This window comes from Euprymna scolopes, chromosome 38, assembly GCF_053919585.1.
Source record: "Euprymna scolopes isolate OS-2025 chromosome 38, ASM5391958v1, whole genome shotgun sequence".
Lineage (NCBI taxonomy): Eukaryota > Metazoa > Mollusca > Cephalopoda > Sepiida > Sepiolidae > Euprymna > Euprymna scolopes.
The window spans coordinates 29,627,420-29,654,650 of record NC_136519.1 but is presented as its reverse complement, the minus strand read 5'-3'; the positions used below and the strand labels follow the sequence as shown (position 1 = coordinate 29,654,650).

At 35.8% G+C, this 27,231-nt stretch overlaps 1 protein-coding gene across 1 annotated transcript in view; it reads right to left on the bottom strand.

The window, feature by feature from the left end:
- LOC145263109 (uncharacterized) overlaps positions 1–27,231 on the bottom strand; it is a 56,799-nt gene that overhangs the window by 18,006 nt on the left and 11,562 nt on the right. The window contains exons 2-4 of the mRNA XM_080120049.1: positions 20,145–20,197; positions 15,253–15,360; positions 1,392–4,311 (exon numbers count right to left, since the gene is read on the bottom strand). Coding sequence (XP_079976175.1) covers positions 1,392–4,311; positions 15,253–15,360; positions 20,145–20,197 — 3,081 coding nt within the window. The remainder of the gene's footprint in view (positions 1–1,391; positions 4,312–15,252; positions 15,361–20,144; positions 20,198–27,231) is intronic.

The window sequence follows — 27,231 nt, the reverse complement described above, 5'->3', positions numbered from 1 at the left end:
GATAGCCTATGTGTCTTTTTTATGTCAAAGATGTTTATCTAGATATTAATATGATAGCCTGTGTCATTCATTTTGTCATTAAGATGTTTATATATTAATATGATAAAGTGTGTCATTTTTTTGTCATTAAGATGTTTATATATTAATATGATAGCGTGTGTGTCATTTATTTTGTCATTAAGATGTTTATATATTAATATGATAGAGGGTGTCATTTTTTGTGTCATTAAGATGTTTATATATTAATATGATAGCGTGTGTGTCATTTATTTTGTCATTAAGATGTTTAGATATTAATATGATAGCGTGTGTGTCATTTATTTTGTCATTAAGATGTTTAGATATTAATATGATAGCGTGTGTCATTCTTTTTGTCATTAAGATGTTTATCTATATATTAATATGATAGCCTGTGTGTCATTTATTTTGTCATTAAGATGTTTATCTATATATTAATATGATAGAGTGTGTCATTTTTTGTGTCACACTTAGGGATTGTTTAATTGTTATGTACTTCCATTTCTTGTCAAATAATTTTACCAAGAATTCTGCATAAGTTTTGGCTTCAGTTATAGTTGATGGAACTTAAGTCATCTATTTTTTGGAAATGGAAGACCTACATCAAATCTGTTGCCAAGGTTGCTGGAAAAATGGTTACATCATTCTACTGCTCTGGAAGGTATCTCACTCCTGACACAATCCTCTATCTGTATAAGAGCCAAATACGACCTAAAATGGAGTAGTGTGTCCACATCTGAAGAGGAGCTCCTCAGAGCACTCGATATTACCATTACAGAGTTTTAAATTGGCCTTGAAATCTAAGTGATACCCTTTTCTCTGCCCTACAAACTCTTTCCTCACAGAAGAGACATTCTAATCTTGTCTCTGCTTCGTTATTTTCATGGCAAGTGCTCAACTGAGCTTCAATCTATGCCAAACTGTCACAAAAACTCCACTTGTCTAGCTACAACCACTATCAACAATTTCCTCATCTATCTGTGCTTGAATTTAAACGCCAAGTCCACAAACAAAGGTTCTCCACAAACTGCCTGCCTGCAGAATTGTTCCGCTGGCCTGCTTTCCAGCTGACTACAACACGGTTGTCTTCAAGTCCAATGTAAACAAGTTCTTGTTGAGATATCCCTTTAAATAATCAAATGCTACCCAATTTCCATCACTAACGATCATTTTGTTTGTATCTCAATGACCACTGGATACTTATTAGCCATTATCCTCGAATGGCCTTCAGCCCTTGATAAGTAGTGACTAAAAAAAAAAAAAAAAAAAAAGTTTTGTTTAATGTTGAAATGTTAGTGAAACCCTACACTCAAATATTCCTGAATAATAATCAAAATTTGGCAAACATTAAGAAAATAAAATAAAATACATACCATTTCACCTCCATTCGATTTTGGTCCACCATTCATCGTCTGCCGTTTTCCATTGTCTTCAGAAGAGCTGGAATCACTGACGTTGTGTTTTTGAGAATGTGGCGTTTTTTGAGAAGGCGTCTTTTTCTTCTCCTCCTCCTCATCTGAACTACTCGAAGAGTCACTACTAGATTCTTGCTTATTTTTTAACGTTTGCGATTGCTTTGATGGAATTTTCGGCGTTTCTGTCTTTGGAGTCATTTTTGGCTTTGAAGCAGTTTCTTCTTCAGAACTAGAATCGCTACTACTGCTGTCAGAATCTTCCTTTGCTGCGGGTTTAGGTAACTTCTTGAACGCAGTCGTACCCGCTTTCACTGGTGGCGTCTTTTTAGACTTTTCATCGGAGCTGGAATCAGAATCAGAATCGCTACTTTGCTTGGCTTTTGCTTTAGAAGGTGCCGATGTTTTGGATTTGCTATTGTCTGGCTTTGTTTTTGAATTAGTCTCGTCTTCTGAAGAAGAACTTGAATCAGAACTGCTTTCAGCAGCTTTTCCTTTTTTTGATGCTTGCGTCATAGATTTCTTTATTGGAAGTCTTTTTTGACTGACAGGAATATTTTCGTCACTGGTACTATCGTCAGAGGTATCGGCTTTCTTTCGGACAGGAGTCACTTTGATTACATTAGATGCGCTTACAGAATTTACAGTTTTACTAACCATCGGAGTCGACAAAACTGGTTTACCATTACTTACTTTTGGAGTTGAAGAAATTGGTTTTTGTTCCTCTTCAGAACTTGAACTAGAATCCGAATCGGATTTAGAAATTTTTTTTTTTTTGCTAGATTTTTGGGTCTTTACAGTTTCTTCATCTGACGACGAGGAATCGGAACTTGATTCTGCTTTCTTGACTGCGGATTTAGCAACTGTTTGTTTTGCAGCAGGAGTTGGGGTCTTAGGAGAAGGTACAACTTTTGCAGGAGTTTTTGTAATCTTTGGATCCTCGTCATCTGATGACGATGATGAAGAAGAATCAGAGCTAGATTCTTTTTTCTTTCCTGCCGATTTTGCGACTGGAGTCTTTGCCGCCGAAGTTGCAACTTTAGCAACTGGTTTTGCTGTTTTTGAATCTTCTTCGTCTGAAGAATCGGAATCAGAACTGGATTCCTTTTTCTTTGCAACAACTTTTGCTGCTGATTTAACGGCCGGAGCAACCTTTGTAGGAACTTTCGCAGTCTTTGACTCTTCCTCATCTGAAGACGATGATGAAGAATCAGAACTTGATTCCTTCTTTTTTGCCATCTTAGCAACGCCTTTCGCAGTTGGAATTAAGGGCTTAGTGACCACTGAAATTTTCGGGGTTTCTGGTTCATCTTCCGAAGATGAAGAATCGGAACTTGATTCTTGTTTCTTTGAAGATTTTACAGCTGGCGTGGTGGCTTTAGCAGCTGGTACAACCTTTGTTGGAACTTTCGGGGTTTTTGGTTCATCATCATCATCAGACGACGACGAATCAGAGCTAGATTCTTTTTTCTTTGCTGCCGATTTTGCAACTGGAGCCTTTGCCGAAGGAGTTGATGAGACTTTAGCCACTGGTTTTGTTGTTTTCGAATCGTCTTCAGACGAAGATGAAGAATCTGAACTTGACTCATCTTTTTTTTTCACCAACTTCGAAGCTGGAGGTTTTATAGCTGGTGTCGAGGATTTAGCAACTGGTATAACTGTTGCAGTTTTTTTAGACTTCTCTTGCTCATCAGAAGACGAAGAATCTGAACTGGATTCTGCTTTCTTGGCTCCTGGTTTGGCAACAGGTTTTGCAACTCCTGGTTTCGTAGGTTTCGATTCCTCTTCACTTGAGGATGAAGAGTCAGAACTGGACTCCTCTTTCTTTTTTGTAACAGATTTAGCAACTGGAGGTTTTACTGCTGAAGTTGAGGGTTTGGAAGCTGGTTTTGCTTTCTTCGTATCATCTTCATCTGAAGACGACGAAGAGTCAGAACTGGATTCATCTTTTCGAGCAGATTTAGCAGCAACAGTTTTTACAGATGATGCAGCCTTTGTCTGAACTTTTGCTGTTTTTGCTTCCTCCTCATCTGAGGATGATGAAGAATCTGAAGATGTTTCGGCATTTTTGACAGGTTTTTGTATGGCTTTTGCGGCAGTAGCTTTCGATACTGGTTTTGCTGGAGTTTTAACAGGTGGTTTTGAAACCTTGGTGCTTTCCTCCTCATCAGAGGAAGAACTGCTTGAGTCTGAACTACTTTCATCTTTTTTTACATTCTTCGCTGCAGGTTTTGGAGCCGGCTTTTTGGCAGCGGCAGGTGTCCTTAGTTTTGCCTTCTTGTTAGCATTTTTATCCTCACTGTCAGACGATTCTGAATCGCTGTCAGAATCTTCAGACGAGGTTGGCGCCTTTTTCTGTACAGATTTAGCAGGAATTGCTTTTGGAACCAGTTTAGGTTTTGCACTGTTCACTTTATTGGAAGTTTTTGCATCATCTTCAGAATCAGTATCAGAATCGGATGAGGAATCATCCTTTGATGCTGGTTTTACAACAGGACCTTTCTTTGGTTGTGCTTTGGGAACTGGCACAGTTTTCTTTTTATCAGCATCATCGTCCGAAGAATCACTGTCCGAATCCGAAGATGAAGAATCTTTCTTTTTAGTAGGCAGAGTTTTCTTTACCAGGGTCTTATTTTCGGACGGAGTTTTTAGTGTACTTTTGGGCGCAGGAGCTTTCTTTCCATCATCCGAAGAACTCTCTTCAGAGCTGCTACTGCTGGCAGCTTTCTTCTGTGGACCCAAATTAGGCCTTTTCGCACTGGGAGCAATTTCATTAGCAGAACTAGGTAAAGGCCGTTTTGATGCAATCTGGGCAGAATTATTTTTACAGAGGGGAGCGCCTGGTTTTACCGGATTCTTTGGGGGAGTATCTTCTTCGGAGCTGGAATACAAAGAAAATTAATAAATGAAAGGTACACCATCCAAGTCACACATTTTAAGTAGACAATTGTATTCACGCTACGCACATTTATAACAAAAATATATTTTGCAATAATACTGATAGCTTTTGACTAACAATCTAACAATTCTTATAAATTAGCGGGGGGAAGGGGGGGGCTGGTGTTGCCCAGGTGTTTATAGGTGTGTGTTTAGAAAAAAAAAAGTTTTAATAGGGAGGCAGGCTCAAACTCATGATGCAAAAGCGGAAAAGAAAGTGAAAGAAAACGTGACATTTGTACCGCTATGTGAGATGCAACAGGAAGTGAAAAGCGTTCAAATTTATCAATGTCAATCAAAAAGTTGACTTGAAATGAATAAATTAAGAATCACGCAGGTGCAGAAATGAATACTCCAGTTAAGCTTTCTGTAGTTTCATTTGTTTCCTCACGATATTGGGGAAACCAAGCTCTGCTGAAAAAGGGGAACTCTCAAATGAATAGCAATTGTCTGATATGAAGGGTTTCCCCCACATTGATCATAGCTAATTGCTTTTAAAACGTCCTTGGGAGGAAAGCCAGGCAATCTACATTGCTTTGATTAAATTCGCTTTATTTATACGAAAAAGACAAACAAACACACGAAAGGACATTTTTTTTGATTAACAATTCTTCTAAATGATGTTCCAGTAAGTTCCGCGACAAGAAAAATAACTTGGGTGTTTCTGCATTATAATTGGAAGCACTTCTGCATTACATTTTTGTTTGGTATGTTTCACTGAACTGTCGTCAGGTGCCGCTTCCTGGTCAAAGAACGAGGAGGGGGGGGAACGCTAAATTTATTCCTAGTAAAATTTCAACAAGATTCAAAAGTTACAATAAGTCGAGCAAGTTCATGCATTTCATTCAAATTGTTTATTAATTTAAAAATTAAAACTATAATATAACTTTGTTGACTCTTCAACATGTGCCACGCAAAAAAATAACTATATTTTGTTGGCAATTTTGTTTTAATTCTAAAAATGTTTCAAAAATCATCCAATGTTGCTTTAATTCGAAAAATGTTTTGTTTAAATTAACTTGTTTGATAAAAAAAAAAAAAAAAAAAAAGAAAAAAATAAAAAAATCAAATTTTACTTTAATTCAAAAAATGTTTTGGGAATAAAAACCCAATTGCTGGTTTAATTACAAAAATGCTTTATTAAAATATTTTCTTACAAACTTTCCAATAAATGTTTTTACAATTATATATTGATATACATTTTCATACAAAAGTTTTAGTTTCCAAATATTTTTGTGTTTGGAAAAACAAAAAAAACACCTTGTTTGTTATTTATTTGCCGTGTTGACCCAGAAGAAATTGGAGCCATTACCCCCAACAATGGCACCGTCCGTGTAATGCAGAAGTGCCTACTTGAATTTCCAAAACTGCATTTTAAATAAACACTATTACATAATTAGATGTCATGTCGAAATAAAATTAAAAAAAAATAAATAAAAATGATCATTTAATTTTTTTTTCACAAAAATTATCACACATTCTTGATCAGCCATTTTGTTTGATATCGCAAAAGTTAACTGAAAATAAAGGTAAGTCAGTTTGTCATGCATAATTGGTCGCAATAAAATAAATCAATGAAACTGGATTATTAGATAAATTTTTTTTTTTTTTGTAATGATTTTATTATTCCTCTATTCAATCATTTTTTGTAATTTTTACTAATTTTGACAATGCATATTTATACTTAAAATATATTTTTGATATCCAATTATAATGCACAAACTACAATACCTTCAAAAGTTGAAATAGTCATCTTTTATTTTTCTGTAAATTTTTGAGGGAATGAAAGTAGCCAATAATTAAAAAAAAACCAAAAAAAAACCAAAAAAACAAATAAAAAATGAAATTGGAATGAAGTTCCCAACTTAGGGATCCACGGTCTTGTGTGTAGGAGCAGCATAATATTTTTTTAAAAAAACTTTCATTACCCTAAACAAGGCATATTACCCCCGAACCATAAGGGGTTACGAGGTGCTTATTTAGAATTACACAAATACGGAAAAATCTTTTATGATGTAGGTACTCGTCATAGAACAAAGAGGTCATATTCCGAAAATCATATAAATTGATCAAGTATTTTTTTTTTAATTAACAAAATCAAATTTTATGAGAAAGTGATGAGGAGGCCATACTGTTTTAAATTTTTACCAAAATTAAAGGGTGCGAATTTGACTACCGATATTTTGTTTGTATTCAAAATAATTGAAACATTTTAAATTGCTAAAAATCGTAAAATTTGAGTTTTAAAGAAAAACAAACATAAGATCAATTTACATTATTTTTGGAACATGACTTGTTCATTTCATGACTAGTTTATAGAATGATTTTTCTGTACTTTTGTTTCTTTAACTAAGTGTAATTGGGTTATTCCATGTCAAATCATCCAGGGCTTGACACCTATATCCCCAGATCTGGCTGTAGTTTGCACTGTAGATATACAATATAGGAACTAAGAAATCCTGAAAATTTGAACACCCAAGTCCAAGCGGTTTCCAATTTAGAGCATTTTTTGTTTTGGCATTAGTCACATTAATGTGATGCCCGGGGCGACAATTTTGTGATGTCATTCCTTTGAATATTTTCTGATTGGAAGATCGTATGGCTCTAGCTTTTTGATCCAAGGAATCCAAAAATGGCATCAGATTTTCTAAAAAAATTAAGCCTTATAGACATATTAAGGGTTTTTGGATTTTTTCACATGTGCCTCAAAATTGAATAAAAAAAAAAAAAAAAAAAAAAAAAAAGGGTGTAGCTAGCATGGTAACGCATTACTTTTTTCATATATTTTTTTTTTAGACACAATAAATTGTTTCTGGACCTAAAATTGTTAAAAGTTCTTGTTTCGTTCTATCACAGTTTCTGTTTAAAGTCGGGTATATTTTTGATAATATTTTATATTTTCCTGAAAACGTGAATTTTTTTTCTCTGATTTTCTATATAGCTTCTTGAATATTTCTAATCTATCAAAGCATGAAAAAAAAAAAAAAAAAAAAAAAAAATCTTTTTTTTTTTTTTTTTTTTTTTTTTTTACATTTTCACCCCAAACAAGGCACATTGCCACTTTGGTGTAGGGGGCTACTATCAGGGGAAACAACTACTGGGGTACTATGTAGGGACTTGGGCAGCAAGATGTTGGTTCACGTTGCACTTGAACTTCTACATGTCAGTACAGTTGGGGAAGCAGTGACCTGGAATGGAATTCCAAAGTCTAGCGGTTCTGGGGAAGAAACTACCGGAGTAGAAAGATCTTTTACATCTAGGGATCTCTACAGTGTGGGGGTGGGATTTTGCAGCTTGTCGGGTCTGTCGAGGGTGTTCACGTCGTGGGGGCACAAGTGATTGCAGTTCATCAGAGCATTCACCATTAAAATACTTGTAGAACAGGCAGAGGGATGCAACGTTTCGTCGATGGGACAGAGGCTGAAGCTTAGATGCCAGTTTAGGGCCTATCAGATTTGCGACTCTCTTTTGAACCTTGTCAAGGAGCGAGAGACTAGTAGCTGATGCACCAGCCCAAATATGACAGCAATACTCCATACATGGGCGAATGGTTGCCTTATAGTAGTAATACACACGGACGAAAAAAAGCTTTGGATAATCACAGATTTCAAGGTAGTTCTACTAAAATAGCCATATTTTTTAAACCAAAGCACTTCAAGTCTTCACATTACTACTGTTTTGTTCGGAAATGAATATACTTTCAAATGAATTAATAAATATGAATGTACATTATATATTTTAAGAGTTTTAAGCAAATAAAGTGATAAAAATGTGAACGTCATAAAATGGCGTTTTCGGTAAGGTTTTGTAATGACCCCCCCCCTGTTTTCTAAAGGTCCGTACCGTGATTGTATGAAGAATTTCGTCATGAAATTTGGGAACCAATTAGAAGAGGTGTTAATCTTAATACTGTCAAGTGTCCGAAATATTTTTGACCATTTCTTTTTTTGTCGTGTTAAAAATAAGACTTTAATATGACGAGTATTGAACATTTTGAAAAAAAAATTCTTCGGACACCCAGTAGTAAGTAAATCAATCTTTTTACTATCTTTATCAATTAAAAGTATTGTTTTATGTTGAGTAGGACCGCTGTAATTGATAATTTAAAAGGACCTACCCGAAAAAAAAAATTGTTCTATTTATCGAATTTGGTCAAATGAAGTTTAAGCAGCAGCAGCAGCTCCAGCCTGTAGAATCAGCGATAGCACAGTTGTAAACAAACACGCGTTCTTTAATTTTTATTCAAGAACGAATTAAGAAAAACATGAAAATATGAATATAAATGTTCTTATGTTTAATTAGAGCTATTTTGTTATCAGAATAACATTAGTTTAGAACTATTCGGTTTTCAGAATATTAATAACAACAATCCTAACCAATTCGGCATTATAAATCTGTTGCAATTTCTCACAAATCTCGTCAAATTTAAAAACATGGTTAAAAAAACAAAAACTTTTGTAGATATATAGCTTGCATGCACTTTTATTCTTTAAATTAGTTTTGAACAGCGAATTAAAACAATGTTTTACTGCGAACAGCCACAAATGTTTTTTTTTCAAAATCAAAATAAGTATCAAAATCTTGTTTATACATAGATTCGAAAAAGTTGTCAAAAAACAAATATATAACAAATAAATGTTATCAAAGGCAAGATAAGTTACTTTCCTACCAAACTGGATATATTTTTTGTGTTTTTATTCAATGTAACATGTTTATTCAGCTCGAAAAAAATACAGTGTTTACCGTGGAAAATTAAAAATGGCGCCCGGCCTGACTCTCTTTGACACGGTAAGTTTGAGAAAAGGAGTTAAAAATAAAAAAAAACTATACAAAATACTGTTAAAAACTCACCGAATATATGTCAGCCTATGTCACGGTAACATATATTGAGCGAGTTTCTAGCAGTATTTTGTCTACTTTTTTATTTTTAACTCTTTTCCCCAAACTTACCGTTTCAAGAGAGCCGGGCGGGCGCCATTTTAAATTTTCCAAAACATCGGTAAACACTGTTTTCAAGCTGAATAAACATGTTACATTAAATAAAAACACTAAAAAATTATCCAGTTAGGTAGAAAAGTAACTTGCTTTTGATAACATTTATTTGTTATATATTTGTTTTTTTGACAACTTTTTCGAATCTGTGTATAGTAATACAAACCCTCAAAATCTATATCAATATTCTTGAAATTTTAAAAGCAGTTAGAAAACACATCAAACTACAATTAGGAAGCTTTTTATTTCGTTATTTTTTTTTCTACTTATTAAGCGAAAGATATTTTTACAACCTGCTCCAGCGTAGTATAAACGGCCTATAGAATTAACACCTTCAACCTCGAAAATAGAAATCAACAAATTTTTGAACGCTCTTTTTGAAAAAAAGCTCTCTTAACTTCACCTCTAATACAAATTATGTGTGGCAAGTTTCCTCCTAAAACACTCTTTAACCCTAACAATAAAACTAAGTTCGAGTGGCAAGCCCCCCCCCCCCCCAACAAAATACCTCTGTAAGCCACATACAAGCATCTAAAACAAACAAACAAAAATAGATCCTTCCTTAAAGAAAAATACACATAAAAATAAATTGGTTAACTGTCCTAAAATGCTAGAACGGCCAGGAAATGATGAATTATTTTACATTAAATTTTTGTGAAACTAACCGCTCCCCCCTCTAATATTGTTTTTGTTAGCTTTGTCTCTGTCAAGTTTTCAGTATGTTCACACATAATTTTCCTTAGCCCTACAATTAATTCAAAGTCCGAATGGCAACCCTCCCCATATTCTCATTGTATAGAAACCCTCTTAAAACTACACATAATCATCTTAAAAAAAAAAAAAAAAAAAAAAGCATGCATATTTTCCCATAGAAAAAAAAAACAGTTAACTGCCCTAAATTGCTAGAATGACCTGTAATAGGAAATTATTTTACATTCAATTCTAAAATAATTTGTTTATCTTTCATTAAAGTTTTTCATGGCATTTTATACATAATTTCCTAAAAAGGTAGAATCACATTTTGGAGGGGTGGTCAGAAGGAGTTGAGTGGGGTTAAACAGAAGGTGTTAATCTACAATAATACCAAAGAAATATTGCAATATATTCATTTTTAAATGGTCTTATGTTTAGATTTAAGTTTTTTGTACATAAAGCACATTACAATTCAACTTTGAGTTCTCCAACTTCTTTTCTGTTTATGGATACATGGCATTTTTAAGGAATTGCTGCATATTTATGCACATTTACTGCAGATTATTTGGAAACCATAAACTTTGGGAGATTTTCAGTTGCATATTCTGATTCCTTGTACAAAAATACACTTATATGGTAAATTTCATTTCTTAGTCTTGTGTTTTAACAAAGATATGACATTTTTACTGAAAAAGTAGTGTAAAAAATGTGACGAAACGCATATGGTCTTAAAGAGGGAAAAATATCCAAACGTGTGAGGCACAAAAATAGCCATAACTTCCTTAATTTTAATCAGATTTAAAAAATTTAAAAAGATTCTTTCTTAGCTCATCAAGCTCTTTCTATGCATACCAATATTGAAATATTTCAAGCTATTTCAATTTTTTCATGTGTATTGCTACTTATAGAGGTACAGGATACTTTCGGGTGTTAGTAGTTTTCTAGCACGGTAGAGAGAGCCCACCTTCCTTGCAGCGGCCCTGGCAATGCCCTCGATGTAATTGTTTTAACTCATGTTTCCTGTGAACGTTAGGCCAAGGAGCTTGAAAGACGTACTCTCAGATAAAGAGTCGTTGGCCATTGCTATAGGTGGTAGAGAAGGTTTCTTGTAATTATTGAAGGAAACTAGTTTAGTCTTGGCGGCATTGAACGTGACCAACCACTTTTGTCCCCATTCCACTACTGATTGGAGGTCATCCTCTAGTGTTTCTGCCATTACTTTAGATATATGTTCATTTGCTTTCCTGTCGTACATGCTATAGAGTGTGATGTCATCAGCATATATACCCATCTCAGAGGCAATTTTGTCGGGGAGGTCATTTATGAATATCAGGAACAATAGAGGTCCAAGGATAGAACCCTGGGGCACTCCCGCATTTATATCATATTGCTTAGATGTACGACCATCGAGGACAACCTGGATTTTTCCCTTATCTAAGAAGGATTTAATTATGTTAAGTATTCTACCAGTGATACCGTATGATCTAATCTTCCTGAAGAGACCCTCATGCTATACCCTGTCAAAAGCCTTAGATATATCTAGAGCTACCGCTCTGCCTTCTCCCGCTTTGTCCAGTGAATGGTATATGCATTCAGAGATTACAGTGAAGATGTCTGCTGTGGAACGGGCTTGTCTAAATCCATATTGTTGGTCGGTCAGAAGTTTAGCATCTGTAAGGTGCTGGACTAGAGCATGGTTAATTAAGGTCTCAAATATTTTTGCAAAAAGTGGGAGGAGGCTAATAGGGCGATAATTTAATGGGTCAGTTCTTTCGCCAGAATTCTTGAATACTGGTACCACAGAAGCAGTTTTCCAACAGCCCGGAAAGCAAGATTCATTAAGGCATTTGTTGTAGAGTTTGGAGAGAACTGAAGTTACTTCAGCTGAGTACTTTTTTAAATTTACAAAATAATTTTTCTCCAGGGGTCTCTTTGAGAGTAACCCCTATCAAATTTTTCAGAAATTCAAAAATAATAAAAGTGACCTAAAATGATCAAAATACAAAATTTTATTGCTTTTCATGATGGGATACTCAAAATTATGTGGAATCTGCAAACATAAACATGTTGATTATAGTAGCGAAACTTGAGAAAAAAAAAAAAAAAAAAGAGTCTTTGTTAAAATCAGCATTTTTCTAAAAAACCACAAAATTTCTTTCAACCATACTTCTTCCATACGTCTGAGCTTCAATCTGACCCGCCCCCCCCCCTCCTTGCCAAACTTTCATGAGAAACACCCGTCTAGCTGTAACCACTATCAATAATTTCCCCCACTCTTTATCTGTGCTTAAACCTAATCGTAGATTCCATGAATAAAGTTTCTTAGAAATGCACGCATGTGGAACTCTCTTCCGTTTTCCTGCTTTCCAACTGACTACAATATGATCATCTCCAAGTCCAATGTAAACAAGTTCTTGATGAGCCGTTCCTTTAAGTAATCCAGTTTACTAAATTTCAACTACTAATAATTACTACAATATTGTCCCATAGACTACTGTATAGTACACCCATTAACCGTTATCCTCGAGTGGCATCTGGGCCTTGATAAGTGGGGACTCCTTTGTATAAAAAAAAAAAAAGGGAAGAATAAATAAAATCTATTTTTCTTAAAATCATACCAAAGTCAAATAACCAAAAACTTTAGGTTGACTCCTAAAAATTCTAACCTTCCATAAATATCTATGAAGTCCACTCATTAAGTTTTTTTTCCTTACCAATATATACGTTTTTATTTGGGTAAAATATACTTTTTCAATTACATTTCACAATTTCTATATAATGCTTTGTGCTTAGAAGCTCAATGTTTGTTAAATGTAACAATAGAGCATCCAGTGTTGAAAAAAGCTTCAACCAAAATTTGTCCCCATACTTACAAAACTGTTTAAGCGTTGCCTTAAAAAGTGCTTCCCAACACCCTAGAAAACCTCATCAGTATGCCCTGTATTTAAGAATTCAGGTGATAAGTCATCTCTCTCTCAGTACAGACCAATAAGTCTTCTGTTTGTCATGAGTAAGCTACTGGAATCCATATTAAATAGTCAACCACCTCAGCAAAAATAACCTTCTTAGTGACATGCAATATGGTTTCCGTTCTGCAAGATCTACAGCAGATGCGCTAACGGTTATATCTCATAGGATTAGTGAATCTCGACAAAGGCTTCCTTTCTAGGGCAATTGTTCTTGACATATCAAAGGCCTACGATAAGGTATACCATAAGGACCTACTTCACAAGATTTCCAGCTACGGTATCACTGGAAATGTTTTCTCAATTATTAAATCATTTCTCTCTGATAGGCTCAGAAGAGTAGTGGTTGATGAGCAGAAATAAGAGGTCACAGTATTAATGCTGGAGTCCCTCAGGGGTTCATACTGGGCCCAACTCTCTTCCTGATCTACATCAATGATCTCACAAAACACATACTTAAATCATTTGTTGACATCTATGCTGATGATACAATCATCTATGGCAACACATCAAAGGGCATAAATGACAAAGTTCTCTCTGATTCTCTCTCCTCTGATCTTGACCACATGGTACAGTGGGGGAAGAGGTGGCTGGTTACTTTTAATGCATCTAAAACCAAGCTCCTATCTTTACATCATCAACGCTCTGATCCACATCTGGCATCAATTAAAATAGATGGCTCTCGTCTTGGGGAGACTCCATGTATTGACAAACGTCTGGGTTTGACCTTTACTCCTGATCTGAAATGGAACACGTACATCAAGTCTGTTGCAAAGGTCGCTGAGGAAATGGTAGGATCCTTCTACCGCTCCAGAAGATATCTCACTACTGATGCAATTCTCTATCTCTATAAAAGCCAAGTACGTCCAAGGATGGAGTACTGCTGCCACATCTGGGAAGGAGCTGCTAAAAACAGCCTATCCTGCCTTGAGAGAGTACAAAATAGATTTTGTGGTTTAGTGGGAGGATGCCCTTTTCTCTTCTCTGCAACCCCTCTCCCACAGAGGAGACGTTGCGAGCGTCTTTGCTTTATCCTTATTTCCATGGCAAGTGTTTGTCCGGATTGCAATCTCTGGTCCCCCCCTCACCAATCCTTCACAAAAAACACCTGTCTAGCTGAAACCACTGTCAGTAATTTTCCCCACTCTTTATCTGTGCCTAAATCAAAACGTAGATTCCATGAACAAAGCTTCTTTCTTAGAAGTGCATGCCTGTGGAACTCTCTCCCATTTGCCAGTTTCCCACCTGACTACAAGTTGGATGTCTTCAAGTCCAACAAACAAATTCCTGATGAATCGGTCCCTTATCAAATCTCCAATACTAACGATTACTACGATACTATCCCCTTGATTACTGTACACGCTATAATCCTTATCCCCGAGTGGCTTCCAAGCCTTGATAAGTGGGGATCTCTATGTAAAAAAATAAAATAAAAAATTTAAAAAAAGCATCTACAAAAGAATAACCATATAGCTACATTCCCAAGTATTTTTTTTCTTATCAAATAGTTCTTTCGGCATATTGATATGCCGAAAGATCTATTTGATAAGACAAATAATGACGAGATCGGTTCTACACATGCGTCAGATGACGTCATGACCTGATTTAGTTTAAATAGTTGAAGAACTGACTAAATTTCATGTACGTCGTGTTAGCTCGGTTGGTTAGAGCGTTGGGTCATTACCTAAACGTTTTGGGTTCGAATCGTGGTGTGAGATGTCTTTTCTTTTTTTTTCCCCCCAATTTTTCAAATTTAAATATTGAAGCAGGGTTATTTAAGCCATTTTTCACGTAACATTCATTTTTTTTTTTTTTTTTTTACTTACTTTATTCTTAGGTTTTCATTAACCCCCCCCCCGACCGACCACACACACCTCCAAACACGCTGGCAACACCGGGTACCCCCCCCCCCGCTAGTATACATATATATATATATATATACATATATATATATATATATATATATATATATATATACAGGGTGTCCGTAAAGTTACTATACAGTCTAATATATATTTATTTTTTTTACAGGTTTATTTAATCAAGCATGCCACGCAAGCTAACTTTGGAAGAGCGCAAATTTATTTTGAATGTATAGTAACTTTACGGACACCATGTGTGTATATATATATATATATATATATATATATATATATATATATATTGCACTTTGTTCATTTAAGAAATAAGCGAACAAATGTTTTAAAGACAAATAGTGAAAATGAGATACATACCTCGAATCAGAACTGGAATCTGCACTGGAACTTGAACTTTGACCTTTCTTTTGTATTTTAGAAGGCTTTGAGTCAGTTGTGTTAAGTTTACGTTTCTTGGGAGCATGACTAGAAGGAAAAAAAAAATTTTTTTTTAATTTTTTTTTTTTTTTTTATTAAATATACAAATTTTGCTTTGCAAAAAAAAAAAATTTTAAATGGCAAAAATGTCAGCAGTCTGGTTTTAAACACAGCTACTGTTAATAACAAACCAAGTATTATTAAACAAAGAAAACATTAAAATCAAGTGATTAATTTTGATTCTGTATTAAAGTTCACTTTGGCCTTTTATACATAGATAACAAGCAGGGGCAGTGTAAATCTAAACGGCTGGTAACATAACATGGAAATACGGAAATATTAATCATACACCAAGGATGATTTATAACAAGTAAAATCTTTGTTTGGATGGATGAATAATGTGTACAGAAATATGTTGGCAAGTTGAAATGCGAAAATGTTCATTTCAACTTGCAGACTTAAATTCTTGTCGGGTTAGCTCAAATGGTAGGGAATGTGGCTAGAGTTCTAAATGTTTTGGTTTCGATTCTAGCTGATGGAACCCAAGTCACTTTTAAAATTTGAAATCAGTACCATATATATATATATTAGTTTTTTTGGGGAAAAAGAAATCCAGCAGAGTGCTCAATTAAATGGAAAATCCGAAGATATCCAAAAAAATAAGAGCATATTCATATTTTGTATACAGAAAGTTGTTAGATGAGATAAGTCATTGGTACTGTCGGTTTCAAGCCCGATAATTAGGACTGTTTTAGATATCCATATAAAACTCTTCAGCCAATACTCATCTCCCTCAAATGAGTATTGGCTGAAGAAAGCTTGGATATCTAAAACGGTCCTAATTATCGGGCTTGAAACCGACGGTACCAATGACTTATCTAACAACTTTCTGTACACAAAATACAAAATAAAAATATATATGTCGGTGGATAATTATATTTTAACAATACATATGCCACTCCCCATTTGGAGGTACCAAATTGGTCAATGGGAAAATTATTCTCGCATTTAGGTAAAAATGCACTTTTGTATAAATAATTCAATTCATTCAAAAAGTAACGCAAAACAAAAGCAGCTAACATCTACATAAAGTGCAATACATTCAGCAGTCGTGCGAGATAGGCTAGTGATAGAGGTTTATGCTTCTTACCATGAGGTCCTGATATCGAATTTTGCTAGATTCAGTCACCCTGATGAATAGTGGGCAATGAAACATGTCAGTGGATAATTATATTTTAACAATATGTGTGCGTGTGTGTGTATATATGTGTGTGTGTGCATATGTATGTGTGTGCGTGTGTGTGTATATATGTGTGTGTGTGCATATGTATGTGTGTGTGTGTGTGTGTGTGTGTGTGTGTAGTGATGGGCTTATTCCAATATTTTCCACCCGATTACTGATTCCGTACTAAATTTCAGATTCCGATTCTTAAATCTAAATATTCAAATATAGAGTTTTTTTTTTCTCCCCCAGATTAATGTAACAACACGTGCTAAATATGCAACACTTTTAGATTTTACTTTTACTTGTTTAGATTCAATAAATATTTATTTTAAATATTACTACCAGCAATGGATTGTTGGTTGTTTTTGTTTTACGGCATATCAACCCTTTTCGGGTTATTTAATGCCGAATCCAAAGATTTTGAAAAACAATTTTTTAATAGAGTATATTTTTTTTTTTCAGTCGGTTTCTATTTAACCCATAGTTGGCACCCTAACAGGTATTACCAGTCCGGGTCAGGATGGACCTGGGAGCAATGGCAATTAAAGGGTGGCTCCACACTCCCCAAAGCTCGCAAGCTGGGGTCTCACCACTGGATATAGTTTAAGGTCAACCAACAGTGGAAGATTTTGCTTTTAAACAAAATCAAATAATAAAGACAATTAGAAAAATCGTTTTTGGCATCAGAAAACCAGCACAAATTTTTCCAATACCATCAAAAGTTCTGATTCCGATTAATTATTCCAACACGACTCATACATACATATATATATATATATATATATAAAAATAAATCAATATACACACGCAATATAGAGAATTATAAGGGGTGTGCAATAAGTAATACCCTTAACTCACTTCCCATAGTAGTAGAGCAACGAAACTTGGCACAGTTATTAGTCTTTCTCTACATAGGAACCACACAGAGTTATGCATTTCTCCCATCGTTTGATGCAGCTCTGGAGACAGTTTTTGTAGAACACCTCAGGTTGGTCCTCCAACCACGATGTGAAATCAAGGCTGCATCATCTGGGAAACACTTTCCCTTCAAAAACAACTTCATGGCTGGGAAGAGGTGAAAGTCAGAGGGTGCAAGGTCAGGAGAGTAGGAAGGATGGTGGGAGGATTTCATAACCATACGCCCATGCTTCTGATCTGGCGACATGCAAGTTGTAGACCGGAGCGTTGTCCTGCAGGAGGAGGGTACCTTTGCTGATCTTGCCCCGTCTCTTGATTTTGATAGCTTCCCTTAATTTTCTCAAAAGTGAAGCATAATAGGCTCCTGTAATCGTGGTATCCTTTGCCAGTAAATCTGTCGTCACTACTCCGTCCTGGTCCCAGAAGACTGTGAGCATGGCCTTGGCAGCGGAGGGCTGCACCCTTGCCTTCTTTGGAGGTGGTGAGTCCAAGTGCTTCCACTGTATTGACTGGATTTTGGTCTCTGGATCATAGTGATGGACCCAAGTTTCATCCTGTGTAATCAGTCTTTTGAAGAACTTTGACTCATCTTCTTGGCACATCTCCAAGTTTATCCTCAAGCACTCGATGCGTTCTCGCTTCTGGAATGGTGTGAGGAACCTGGGAATCCCTCTGGCAGACACCTTATGCATATGCAAATGGTCATAAATGATAGTTTCCACAGACCCTGTATTAATCTTGACATCTTGGGCTATTTGGTGAATAGTAATGCACCGATCTTCCAAAATGGCAACCTCAACTTGACGGACAGATGCCTCATCAATGGCAGAAGGGGGGGGGGCGACCAGGTCTAGGAGCTGTTTCCACAAACTTCCAGTCATGTTTGAATTCACGATGCCAGCATTTTACAAGGTCATATGATGGAGCATTATCACCATGAATTTCATTTCATCAAAAGTCTCATGTGGTGTGCGTCCTTTCAAATACAAAAACCGGATCACTGCTTGACATTCAACAGGCTCCATTTCACACCTGACTCAGTTCAAACACCTGTAAAACAGAAACCACAATTAATTTGCCACATAACCCATAGAGGTATAAATCATTACACATGCAAAATTTCAGCTAGATCAGACAACTGGAAGTGGGTCAGGGGCATTACTTATTGCACGCCTCTCATAGCTCTGTAATAATAGGGAATCTATATGGAATTAAAATATAGATAACCATATTTTATGAAATCCTTATGGCAACCTTAAACATTGTCTTTTACTGAAAATGTAATCTCTTTGATTTGATTAACCCATAAAGCCCAAGAGTATCTCATTTTTTTTTACTATTGAATTTTAAACTATGCAATAACTAAAAATGGGTTAGAATACACTAATTGATAGGAAACAGTAATTTTATTTAGAAAGTGAAATATTAACTCTCCTGGACACATGATATATTAGGCTGAGAAGAAGGCCCTTGTGGAATTTTTAATTTTGACGTCAAATGATGTATTTTTCAAAAAGTTTTCATTATAACACCTTTACTTTTACATTTTAAGATTGTTTTTCGCTCGATTTAATCGTTTAAATTACAATCGGTTTTAAAACAATGTCTTCTTTTTAGAACGTTGAATACAAGATGGAAAAAAGCAAATCCGCACAATTTTCTTATTTCAATTCAAGCTAGGACAAAAAGCTGCTGAAACAGCTCGCGATATCAATGAAGCATTTGGCCCAGGAACCACTACTGAACGCACAGCACAATGGTGGTTTAAGAAATTTCATGGCGGCAGCAAGAATCTTGAAGATGAGCGTAGTGGTCGGCCATCTGACATTGACAACAATGAATTAAGAGCCTTAGTTGAAGTCAATCCACTCATAATGGTTTGAGAACTTGCTTCTGAATAAGACAATGTATATGACGATTTTCAACCACTTGAGAGATCGGAAATAAAAAAATAAAATGGGTGCCTCACAAATTGAACGACAACCAAAACAAATGCTTGTATAAAGTGTCATTTTCCCTTTTACGCAACAAGGATGACCCGTTCTTACCAGGTTGTGACTTGCAATGAAAAGTGGGTTCTTTACGATAACTGGTGCTCAGCTCAGTGGTTAGACGCTAACAAAGCTCCATGACACTTCCCGAAGCCAAGAAATTCATGCTGACTGTTTGGTGGTCTGCAACCAGTCTCATCCATTAGTTTTTTGAATGCAGACAAAACCATTATGGCGGGGAAATACTGTCAACAAATGAATGAAATACATCAGAAACTTCAACAACAATACCCAGCATTAGTCAACAGAAAAGCCCAATTCTCTTCCATGATAATGGCTGACCGCACGTTGCTAAACCGACCTCGCAGAAGTTGAACGAATTGGGCTACAAATATCTGCCATACTTTCCAGACCTCTCATCTACCGACAACTTTCTGCATGAGAAATGCTTTAAAAACCCAAGCGATATCAAAAACGCCTTCAGTAGCTTCGTCGGTACCAGAACACAAGATTTTTTTTACTGGCATAAATATATCTTTTTTGCGTCGACAAAAGTATGTTGATTCTGATGGTGCTTATTTTGAATAATTTTTTGTTTGAGCAGAGATATATTCATCTGAATTTAAAAGTTAAAAACCGCAAACACTTTCTTGTTAACCGAAACTAAAGAAAAAAAACGAACAAATAAAAATGGATACCTTTGCCAATAGGTGTATATATCCTCCAGCTTGACATCTTGTTCTTGAAGCTTCTGAAAAAATAAAATGTAATCATGAAAAACTCAAACCATTAAAATTAACTGAAATTCTAATAATTCATATGAGCCTGGATTCACAACGCAAAGCAGTGCTATAAGTGGAGAAGAAAGGGTGTTATTTCTCAGATGTTCTCCTAAGCTATCAAAATTTGAGAGTAATTTATTTCAACAGAGAAAGAGAGAGAGAGAGAGAGAGAGAGAGAGAGAGAGAGATATTCATCTATAAATATAAAAGCAAAAATGTATGTATGTGTGTTCGCTTTTTCTGTATGTCTACAAAAGGCTTTTTTCAGAGAAGCGGTCGCTCGCTTCACAACTTTTTAAAACTTTTTATATCACATATAAAACGTAATATCTCACAGTTAACAACGAAGCTCGCCTGTCTATTTAATTTGCTCGATTTCAGGAAGATAAATATTCAACATTTGTTGCTCACCGCATGTGGGTTAGTCTTTTTCCTATAACATCTTGGGGGGGGGGGGGGTTCAGCAGTAAATACTATCCCGCAGTCAAACTTGACCCCATTAACTCATTGAAACGGGCACCTGCCAAATCCAAGTAATTAAATAAATTCAAACGCGTTTCTGTTAGCATCTCGCGGTGGGGCAATGGTCAATGTCGCACGTTTTTTGTTTTTTTTTCACACTTTAATTTACAACTTTGCCTCAACGGTTCGGGTTCGATCCTCATACTTACTTTTTTTTTTAAACCCCCTGCCCCCGGAGTTTCCACACACACACCTCCAAACACCCGGGCAACGCCGGGTACCCCCTTGCTAGTACCTAATAAGCGCAACAAAGATATAACTATTATGGTTTTCACTAGATCCTGAGAATGTAAAGTCTCCACTTGGTTTCTAACGCTATACTATGCATATTTGAAATCCATTGCATTAAACACCTGTACGAGTTCAGCATTATTCTGCTGACCAATGCAATTCAAAACTGGTGATAAGGACAGATCAAAATATGGCTGAAAACAAACTTGATCAGGACATACAACCAATCCTCATAATTACAAGTCTTTTATAAAGGAACCTTTGCGAGTGACTGGAAATTACACCAGACATCAAAAAGTCAAGTACTAAACAGGAAAAAAGAGTCAGTTCAACCAGTCATGGGTGACAGCTGACAAAAGAAGTATTAGAGAGAACAGTGAACGAGGCATAAAAAAAATGACTAAGTTCAGCACTGCCCCCAAAGTCACCAGGAGACGTCAAATCCTGGTGAAAATGAACAAACAGTGCAGTTTTAAGCCTTAACATATTTAAATTTGAGTTCAACACCATGCAAAACTGCTAAATAGATATACACAGAAAATTTTGGACAAATATGGTAAAATAGTCCCAAAAATGAAGGGTTTTTATTAGCCCTAAAAGAGACCCTGGGGCACACCCAAGAGTTATCATGAAGTATAGACAAACAAAATTATATAGAAATCAGTTAGTTACAGCTTTTCAGAAAGTTTTATAAAAATCCAAGGCATCAATTTTTTTTTTAATAAAACACAAAAGTGTCAATTTTAGCCATTTTAACCTGAAAGGCACCCTTAGGAGGGCAACCGGAGTTTTCCCCAGAAAATCCGTTTTGTAACTTTTTATTTTACTCATATCATGTTTAATATTTGTGCAAAATTTTAAAATATTCCAAGGCGTTATTGGGAAAAGTGTGGACAGATGAACGGACAAGGGAGAATTTATAGGTCTACCCATCCCTTTTTTTGTCGGGGGACCTAAAATATAAGTAATATATTTATATGAGTGACTTACATCGTTGGGTATAGGTTGCCAAAAGTTAACATGAGCTAGAAAAGAAATTAAAATCAAAATGTAAGAAAGTTTGGCTGCCAGAAATTTATTTTTGAGTGATACATCTTATGAAAGTCCGGAGACCACTCGAGGATAGGGGTTAATGAGTGTACAGTGATCAACGGGATTTTGATGTTTGAAAAACTGTCCATAATATATATTTCATTATAAAAGTTCTATTCTTGTTTGATAAAAAGAATAAAACAGTTAATACAACCCCCCCCCCCAAAAAAAAAACAGACTATTAAGTTCAAATAAAGACCGTTTGAATAAAACTTATAAAAAAAAAAAAAGAAAAAAAAAAGGTTCATTCTATACGGTTTTGGCCATCCATAGATAAAAATGTCGGACATCACTTCCGTCAAATGGCTTTGTAAACAAAGGAAGGCCAATCTACACCATTACCTCATAGGAAGTAAATTAAATTAGTTAATATGAAACCATTAAAAATCTATAAATTATTTAAAATTTTATTTATTAGCACACCGACTTAATCGGATTCGGACCTTAGAACTCACCCTCGTCTGTTCGTTCCCAAAATTCTCAATAACTACTTATTATATTTTTCTGAAATTTTGCATGAAGTTACAACTATCCAGGTATGGCACAATCACGTTGACACACCGGTTCTCGCCAGATCACTGAAGTTAAGCAATGTTGAGCCTGGCCAGTACCAGATGAGTGACCCTTTGGGAAGGCTAGACGCTGTATGTACCTTCTGGGAAGGTTGAGCATGAGGCCAGCATCCTCACCCTATAAAAGGAACTCAGTTGCTACAAAAGCATCTACATGGCCCTTAGGGGCTTAAGGCTATGGATGGATGGACAAGGGGAGGAAATTTAACATTCTCGGATTTGTTACGAAAATTCTGGTTGCGTCACAAGGGGCTCAAAATGGCCAAAAAATAGCATTTTTTAGGACATAGAATCTTTTCTGACCATTAGATTTTGCTGAAAATTACCCCCCCCCCCCCAAAAAAAATCTTTTGAGGCTAATTTTGTTTTTATTTTTCTCCTAAAATTCAAGAAATCAGACAGGGGACCATATAGTTTTTGGCTTTTTTTTAAAATAATCCTATGAGAAGAGACTTCATAATTTTGTGTATTAATTTTTTTTTTTCAGACTTATCCCCATTCATACTTGTTTCACCACGTTTCGGCCAATTCATCCTCTGGCCTTCTTTAGGTGGTTAACTGTAACTAGATAGGAATGCTAAGTCTCATAACTGTATCCCCCAGTAATTACTGCCTTCCATAGTTGTCTCACCACATTTTTAGCCAACTAATCCTTTGGTTCCAGGTGAACATTGTGTTGTTTAAAGTTAGCAGAAGGAAAGGAGAAAAAGAAAGGGGGAAACAGACCAAATGAACAAAGGCCTTGTCGGGCGAGGTTGGGCGAAAGAGAGAGAAAGAAATCAAGATGGCGCCCACAGTTTTAAAAGGTGTGCTCTGGTGGAAGTCACGCGAAATCATGCAGGAGATATGTATTAAAGGAGTTGACTGGTTAGGTCGGTGAGAGGCAGACAGATGAAGGTTGGTGTCAGTGGTGATCTCAAACCCGGCGGTTGTTGGCTTGCAAAGACGCTTTTTTTTTTTTTTTTTTAATTTTTTTTATTTTTTATTTCTTTAATTTTGTTGTCCTAAACCAGGAACACTTCACATTGTTTGAAGATAGCAGCTTTAATCCTACCCAAAGCATGTCAGAGAAATAGTTGGCCAAAAATGTGGTGAGACAACAACTACTGAACTATTTGCCATCTTTTACTGATATGTGACAGACGAGGCAATATTTCTCTAGAGAACATAAGGCGGGGGGAGGGGGGATCAGTGATTATTTTGAGTTTCCACATGCATTAGGATCGCCTGTCCTTGTCCACAGATTCCCTGTTTTCATTTTTTTTTTTTTTTTTACCCTCACTGAAAAAAATAAATAAAATTACTTGACAAAAGTATGTGATATTTGGAATTTTTCATCTCCATTCCGTGATTGGTACGTACATCAGACATTTCTGTATTTTCTTTGACTTTAAATGCCGCTATAAGTGCTAATCTGAATAAGCACCAACATTTTTTCCTGAATATTAACAATCTAGTGATCCAAGAATGCATTTATGAAAATCAGACAAATAAGAATTATAATGAGCTGCACATATGCGTTGTAACCACAAAGTTCCGACTTTCACCCTTCCCATCCTATAACTATGCAGTTATTTTTTTTGGAAATAGGATTTTGAAATTTAAATTTAATTGTTGCAGTATCGTTTGATCATTGGCCCATGAACTGAATTACAATAAAACTAAAGCTAATTAGGTTTTAATTTCTAACATTATTGAACTGAAGCAGTTATCTCCCTTTGTTTCTTTTTACCAAAATGGCAGACAAGACTGCCCTCAGCCCGGTTACTCATAAAATTTTATTTATTTATTTATTCATTCATTTAAAAATAAAACTACTTGATGAATTTACATGATTTTTGGAATATATTTTTCATTCAGTCATTGATATGTTCAGATTTGTTTTTTCTACATGGAAGTCATCACTTATCAAGGCCCCGAGGCCACTCAGGGATAAGGGTTATTGCGTGTACAGTAATTAATGGGACAATATCATAGTAATCGTTAGTAATGGAGATCTGATAAAGTGTCTTACTTAAGGGGGCGGTTTATCAGGAATTTGTTTATGTTGGACTTGAAGACATCCAAACTGTAGTCAGGTGGGAAACAGGCCAATGGAAGAGAGTTCCACAGAGATTTTTTATTTAAAAGAAATTTTTTTTTTTTTTTTTAATAAGGGGAATCCTGGACAAGAAGCCGTCTTTCTAATTATAGTCAGAGCCTATTAACTCCAAAAGCTGAATAGAATCTAAGAAAGATGTAGCCATTTGTTATCAGTAGCCATTAGCAGCAAGTAGTGACAATGGTATAAATATATAGTGATTATGTACGACCATGAAACAAAGATTGAGGAGGGACCTGCCAGGTTGAGAAGGCTTTCTCAATTGTGCAATTAAAACTATTAAAAAGACTGAATAAATATAGGGCTACTAAGACTATATTCAGCCGACAAATAGTATAATACTATACATATAAAGCAGCAAAACTGTCTACTACATATTTTTACGTTAGATCATTACTGAAATGTATTTTTCCCTGTTAACTGTGGTATGTTTCTCATGTGCTATTTCTAGGAGGTTCATCTTCCCAACAATTTGTCTTCTCTCTTTGAGAAGGGGTTAGTTTATTATGAATTGCCTAATGTGCCCCTCCTGGAAAATGCTGACGGGGCTGTCCAGACATTTCTTTTGCAGGCCAGTGTTCTTCCTCTAAAGTGCTGGCTCTTCTAATCCCACTTTTCGACCCTTGTGTCACATCATCCTGACACAAGATGGAAATAAGGAAGATGACCAGAGGGTATGTCATCCAAAACAATTAAATTTTCTTTAATTTTTTTTGATGTTTTAAAATAATTGATAATTTGGATTATTCAAACTATTTTCTCATTTTTACAAAATTAAAATTAAAGACTTCAAAAGTCAAAAGCTATAATGTAAATATGGACATTTTTTTTCCGCACAATTTTCTTGTTTTAGGTGGGTGAACATGACCTGAGAGTATGTTATCCAAAACATCGTCAAAACAAGTAAATAGTTTGAATAATCCAAATTATTTTAAAATCATAGAAAAAATTAAAGACTTCAAAAGTCAAAATCTGAGGTAAATATGGAGGTTTTTTTTGCACAACTTTTTTCTCATAATTTTCTTTTTTTAGCTTTGGGGGGGGGGGGGGTCTGGTAGGATGCCAGATATTCACCCGCTATCTCATACATTCCACAACAAAAAGATCTTAAGATTCTAACTGTCCATTTACAAGTGCAATTGTTTGTATCTCTCTTGCACTTGGTTCACCAGGTATATTTGCAATCTATGGCAACACATCAAAGGCTGTAAATGACAAAGTTCTCTCTGATTCTCTCTCCTCTGATCTCGAGCGCGTGGTTCAGTGGGGGAAGATGTGGCTAGTTACCTTTAATGCATCCAAAACCAAACTCCTATCCTTACATCATCAACGCTCTGATCCCCAGCTGGCATCAATTGTGATGGACGGCTCTCGTCTGGGTGAGGCCCCGTGTTTTGACAAGCTTCTGGGTTTGACCTTTACTCCTGATCTGAAATGGAACACGTACATCAAGTCTGTTGCCAAGGTCGCTGGAAAGATGGTGGGATCCTTCTACCGCTCCAGAAGATATCTCACTACTGATGCAATTCTCTATCTATATAAAAGCCAAGTACGGCCAAGGATGGAATACTGTTGCCATATCTGGGCAGGAGCTGCCAAAAACAGCCTATCATGCCTTGACAGAGTACAAAATAGACTTCGTGGTTTAGTGGGGGATGCTCTTTTCTCTACCCTGCAACCCCTCTCCCACAGAAGAGACGTTGCAAGCCTATCCTTGTTTTATCGTTATTTTCATGGCAGGTGCTCGTCTGAACTCCAATCCCTGGTCCCCCCTCGCCAATCTTTCACGAAAAACACCCGTCTAGCTGAATCCACTGTGAAAAATTTCCCCCACTCTATATCTGTGCCTAAATCAAAACGCGGATTTCATGAACAAAGCTTCTTTCTTAGAACTGCACGCCTGTGGAACTCTGTTCCGTCTGCCTGCTTCCCTCCGGACTACAACTTGGATGTCTTCAAGTCTAATGTTAACAAATTCCTAATGAACTGCCCCCTTAAGTAAACACTTCATCAAATCTCCTCACTAACGTAATGTACTTGCAATAACCCTTATCCCTGAGTGGCTTCCGGGCCTTGATAAGTGGTGATCTCTGTGTAAAAAAAAAAAAAAAAAAAAAAAAAAATTAAATTCTTTTTCATGAATCCAGTTGCTTCTATAATTACTGGAATGGAGGAGACATTCCCAAAATTCCAATTTCTTTTCTTGTTGTACGCAAGACCTTTGTATTTTATTATCTTTTTTCCCCCATTCTCAGCTCTAACTCAGCATCATTATCTTTTTCTCAGAATCATTGAAATAAATATGTTGAAAGATTTAAATTAGTTTCGACTAGGATTACATTTTTTCAAAGAATTTAACCCTGACCACATTGAAATCTCCAATTGTATCTGGTTATGCTTGAATCCAATTATCACAGTGGTGGAATTCTTCACCCTAGTCGGGTTGAACTGGCTTTCCTAGAAAGAGGAAGTTTCATGGGAATAT